Consider the following 5,184-nt stretch of genomic DNA (forward strand, 5'->3'; position numbering starts at 1 on the left):
AACCCTAACCCTAACCCTAACCCTAACCCTAACCCTAACCCTAACCCTAACCCTAACCCTAACCCTAACCCTAACCCTAACCCTAACCCTAACCCTAACCCTAACCCTAACCCTAACCCTAACCCTAACCCTAACCCTACTATTGGGTCTCCCTTGGGGTCGCGTGGGTCTTGCTAGGTCTTGCTAACCCTAACCCTAGGGTTTACTAGTAGGCAATAGTATATTTATTACCTTTATAGAAAGGTACTACCTTAGGGTTAAAGGTACTAGATTTTACCCTACAAAGTAACTCTAAATAGTGGTCTGTGCGTTAGGGTTAGGGTTAGGTAATAGGGGTAGGTGGTGGGTGCTAAGGTAGGTGGTGGGTGGTGGGTGGTGGGTGCTAAGGTGGGTGGTAGGTGGTGGGTAGTGGGTGCCAAGGTGGGTGGTGGGTGGTGGGTGCCGAGGTGGGTGCCGAGGTGGGTGGTGGGTGGTGGGTGCTAAGGTGGGTGGTGGGTGGTGGGTGCTAAGGTGGGTGGTGGGTAGTAGGTGCTAAGGTGGGTGGTAGGTGGTGCGTGCTAGCGTACTTTTGCTGTCTAGCGTACTTTTGCTGTCTAGCGTGCTTTTGCTGTCTAGCGTACTTTTGCTGTCTAGCGTACTTTTGCTGTCTAGCGTGCTTTTGCTATCTAGCGTACTTTTGCTGTCTAGCGTACTTTTGCTGTCTAGCGTACTTTTCGTGGTTTTGGCGGCAAAGTTAGTGCAAAAGTTTTGATGTTCCTTGCCAAGCTAGCTAGCGCTGGCTAGTGCTGTCTAGCGCCTAGCTAGCGCTGTCTAGCGTCCTAACGCACAAGCCAATTTTTTAGTACTTTAACAGCAAAAGTTCGCAAACCAATATCCTTAGAGATACTCTTATATAACCTAGATACGTGCCTAACATAGTGTGGATACTATTATATACTAGTACATAAGCGTAGTGCTCTAAATAGACTTTTTAAGGTAATTAAGGGCTAGGGTAGTAGTAGGGATAATATATTCCTAAATTTCTACCTAGTCTAGCCCCCCTAGGCAGAGCTAAAATTTTGTGTGCTTAAGGTATAGGTTAGTCTAGCGCAGTAGGGCTAGTAGGATAATAGTAGTAGCTATTGCCTCTTCTATATCTACCTAAGTTTATGCAGCCTCTAGCTATGCCTTTAAGTTATTAATTCTATTATATTATATTAGTTTAGTAGGCAGGGTTATAGGTCTAGAGTCTAGAGCAAGCAGAGCTAGGTTAATTAGCGTATAGAGCGTAGGCTCTAGGGTTAGGATTATAGTAGGGGTAACTAGGTTATACACCTTAAAATACTTAGTGGCTTAGGTAGGCAGGCTATATCTCTAGAATATTTGTTAGGTAGTAATAATAGTCTAGTAGGTAGCCTATATTTTCCTAGCTAGAGTCCTAATATTAGATATAAAGACACTATAGGAGCATAGATAGGTTTTTATATTTCCCTCTACACTCTACTCTATTATAATATAGCTATAATTATTATATTTAAGGGAATTATAATAAAGTTAGAGGGACTTAATAATAGTATATAGCTAAGAAGGTAGTAGAATATTAGTAATATCTTTATAAAGATTGTCTATCTAGCTATTAATAAATTCCTAAAGCATTTCGCGCTTAAGGTAATCTGTGTAATTAGTATGCTTACTAGAAAAGTGCTAAAAGATACAAGATAGGATAAGGCAATAATAATAATATTTGCATACTATAATCCTAAATCCTAGTTTAGGATAAATAGTAATATAATTAGCAATACTTATAATAGAGGAAGAGATAGAAGCTAATAGGTAGTAGTATGCAAGTAAGGTAAAAAGATTTTAAAAAGGAGGGTAAAGATAGGATACTACTTATTTTAACTAAGAATTAGACCCTAAATTACTATAAAACGTCTAACTTGGCTAATCTAACTATTTTAGCGTTAGGGTAGTGGTAGAACACTTGCACCTCGCAACTTTAAACCTTTCTTCTTCCTTACACACTACAACCTTCTACTTAGTATACAATACTATACTCTCTTTATAATAAGTAAACTACTATTTATACTAGTTAACCTATTAAATAATATTAAGCAGGTAAACGCAATCTTAGGCGTAGATAGTATGCTATTGCGTGCTAGTCTAGTTATATATAGCTAGGTTGCTAATAATTTTAATCCTACTAAGGCTTTAATTACTAGAGATCTATACTACACCTTAGTTTAGATATGTTATAACACAAACTACTAGAAGTTAATTAAGGCAATTAATAATATCTACGATAACCTAGTAACTAAAGCTAAAGAAAGAGATAGTAATAGTTAAGGCACACAGGGTTACAGCTAGTTAGTTATTCTAGTAATAGTACCTAAGGAGAGTAAGGTAGTAAATATAGGTAGGCGTAAAAGGAAACGTGGCATAAAAGAAAAAAGTACAAAGTAAGTAAATAAGGCCCTAGTTAAAAAGATAAACCTTGTATTAGTCTAAACTATTACTAGCAAATAGGATTAGAAGTCTATAAAGGCGGAGGTAACCCTTACAAATAAGCAGTAATGTTATTAGAATTTTATAAGGAGCCTCCTAGGTGCAGGGGTTAATATTATGGCCTAGATAATATTAAATACAGAGGTAGTTAGGTCTAGAGAGGCCTTTCTAGATTAGTAGGCAATTATTATTAGGTAGAAGAGGTAGTATTATAAGGCAAAGAAGTAGTTTAAATAAGTAATAATAGCCTACACAACCCTAGCAGCGCACGCATTCTAGATAGATAATTTAGGTCCTAATCTAATAAACTTACAACTTATCTACTCTTAGTAGGAGGGACGTAACGTGGTAGACAAAATAGGGCTTACTATGCTATAGTAGGAGATATTCTAGTACTAACTTGTGGACGTATAAAAGAGCAGGATTAAGAGCTTTGCAGAGGAGATATAGCAAAGATAGAAGCTAGATATCCTCTATAAGGAATATCTTTCTCTTAAGAAGACAATTTATAGTATAACCTATAGTATAGGTATAAGGGGTGTAGGATATAGATCTATAGTAAAGGACTACCTCTTTAAGGTTATATACGCGTCTAATAATAGTTATATACCTAATAAGAAAGATAACCTAGAACTATACAAGCTATTTAGGGGTTTACTAGATTAGGGTAAGAAGTAGAATACTATAAAGAAACGCTTTAGTATAGTTAGGATCTTTAGGCTTCTTCTAAAGAGTATTAGAGCAAATATCTAGTTTAAATAGGTAACCTAGACACGAGTTATATAGTAGTTAGAGATAGTAGTAGAGTGTAATAAGGATATAATATCCCTAGCATAATATATTAAGCTACTTTTTATAGTATTTATTAAGGAGTGTCTACTACTATAAGAGTTTCTCTTCTTAGAGCAGGTTAATTAGTATCTAGGGGAGCAACTACTACTAATACTTAATAGGTATGTGTATATTAAGATAATTTACTCTAAAGCTAATAGTTATATAGTTACTAGGGCACCCCCCCTATAATAAGGAGAGTAGAGGAGGTGCAAGTTAACAAAGACAAGGCCCTTAAATTAACTATTAAGGGGGCGTTTAGGGCTAAGACTGCCTTAGAGATAGGCACTATATATAGTAGCATTACTATCCTATAGTTAAGTATATAGATAGTAGTTATTATTAATATATATAATTAGTTGTGTAAGTGTAGGTGTAGTAAGGTGTAGGAGGGGGACGTTTTAGTAAGGGCAATAGGGTATATTTATAACGTAGCTACTAACCCTATTACCCTTAAGTAAACCCTCTATCTATATTAAGACCTCTATATTACTCTATTAGTAATAGAAATAATTTTAATAAATACTACACCCTTAAATAATAGTCTGTGCAAGAAGAATTCTTTACTAAAGGTAGGACTTTTATAAGGAAATAGGTAGTAGGGGTCGCAGGAGATGGGTTTTAGGTCTAGGTTTGTAGGAAATAGGTTTTAGGTAGTAGGGGTTGTAGGAAATAGGTTTTAGGCAGGGGTCGCAGGAAACAGGTTTTAGGTCTAGGTTTATAGGAAATAGGTTTTAGGTAGTAGGGGTTGCAGGAAACAGGTTTTAGGTCTAGGTTTGTAGGAAACGGGTTTTAGGTCTAGGTTTGTAGGAAACAGGTTTTAGGTCTAGGTTTGCAGGAAATAGGTTTTAGGTCTAGGTTTGCAGGAAACAGGTTTTAGGTCTAGGTTTGCAGGAAACAGGTTTTAGGTCTAGGTTTGCAGGAAACAGGTTTTAGGTAGGGGTCGCAGGAAACAGGTTTTAGGTGGTAGGGGTCGCAGGAAACAGGTTTTAGGTTTTAATTTTCCTCGCATAGTTATTTCCTGCAAGACGCTAGTAGCGCACAGTCCTCTTTAGAGTCGTTTCCTAGTAGGAAACGACTTTCCTATAATATGTAGTGTGTTAGGTACTACTAGCTTTAGACTAGAGTAGGGAGCTAGTAGCACGCGCTAAATAGCTTTCTTAGACACTTAGGTAGGCGTTATATTAAATTAGTGTGTAAAAAGGGCGTATAAGCCACAAGTACTATATAAAGAGACTACTAATACTTTAAGGTAAAAAGTAGTAGACTACCTTAAGTAATTTATCTCTATTATACCCCTTGTAGTACTATAGAACTATAGTAATAAGTCCTTAGTACAAGAAGATATTGCGCAGTATGCTATTACTAGGATTCTTATAGTAGATACTAAGCAGTTCTATGCCTCTAGCTAGTTAACTACTACTATAGTAGAAAAGTCTAGCTAGATATTAAAGAAATTCTTACACTTTCTTATAATACTTAAGCACCTAGCGTAAACTCTATAGGTCTTATAGTAGTATAGGGAGTCCCTACTTGTATATAGAAAGGAGCTACTCTAAGATAAACTTTAACTACTTAGTAAGAAGTAGGTTATCTAGTAAGAAGACACTAAATCCTAGGGCCTTAGTGTTTAAGTCTTTAATAAGATTATCCTAAGGAATATTAGGTAGTATACTATACTATACTACAAAAGCAAGCTTATATAGTAAAGTAGATGCCCTTTTATACTTATTATAGACTATAGATATAAACTTAGAGAGTGTAGTGCGCGTGCCACGCATAGTTATAGTATTGCTACTCTAGTAGACAAAGGTATCTAGGTTCTTACTATAGCAAAAGCAGCTAAGGTACTAGGCTATATTAATTAAC

General features: G+C 36.3%; 1 protein-coding gene across 1 annotated transcript; it reads left to right on the forward strand.

Annotated features, from left to right (window-relative positions):
- On the forward strand, window positions 1–177 carry IAQ61_005724 (uncharacterized protein; the record flags this gene model as incomplete). Its single annotated transcript, XM_066096909.1, has 1 exon — window positions 1–177. A coding segment is annotated over one exon (177 nt), but the record flags the coding sequence as incomplete, so codon positions are not given.
- Window positions 178–5,184: the final 5,007 nt, after the last annotated feature.

The sequence above is a fragment of the Plenodomus lingam genome (genome assembly GCF_022343315.1).
Source record: "Plenodomus lingam strain CAN1 chromosome Unknown contig_23, whole genome shotgun sequence".
In the NCBI taxonomy this organism is placed as follows: Eukaryota; Fungi; Ascomycota; class Dothideomycetes; order Pleosporales; family Leptosphaeriaceae; genus Plenodomus; species Plenodomus lingam.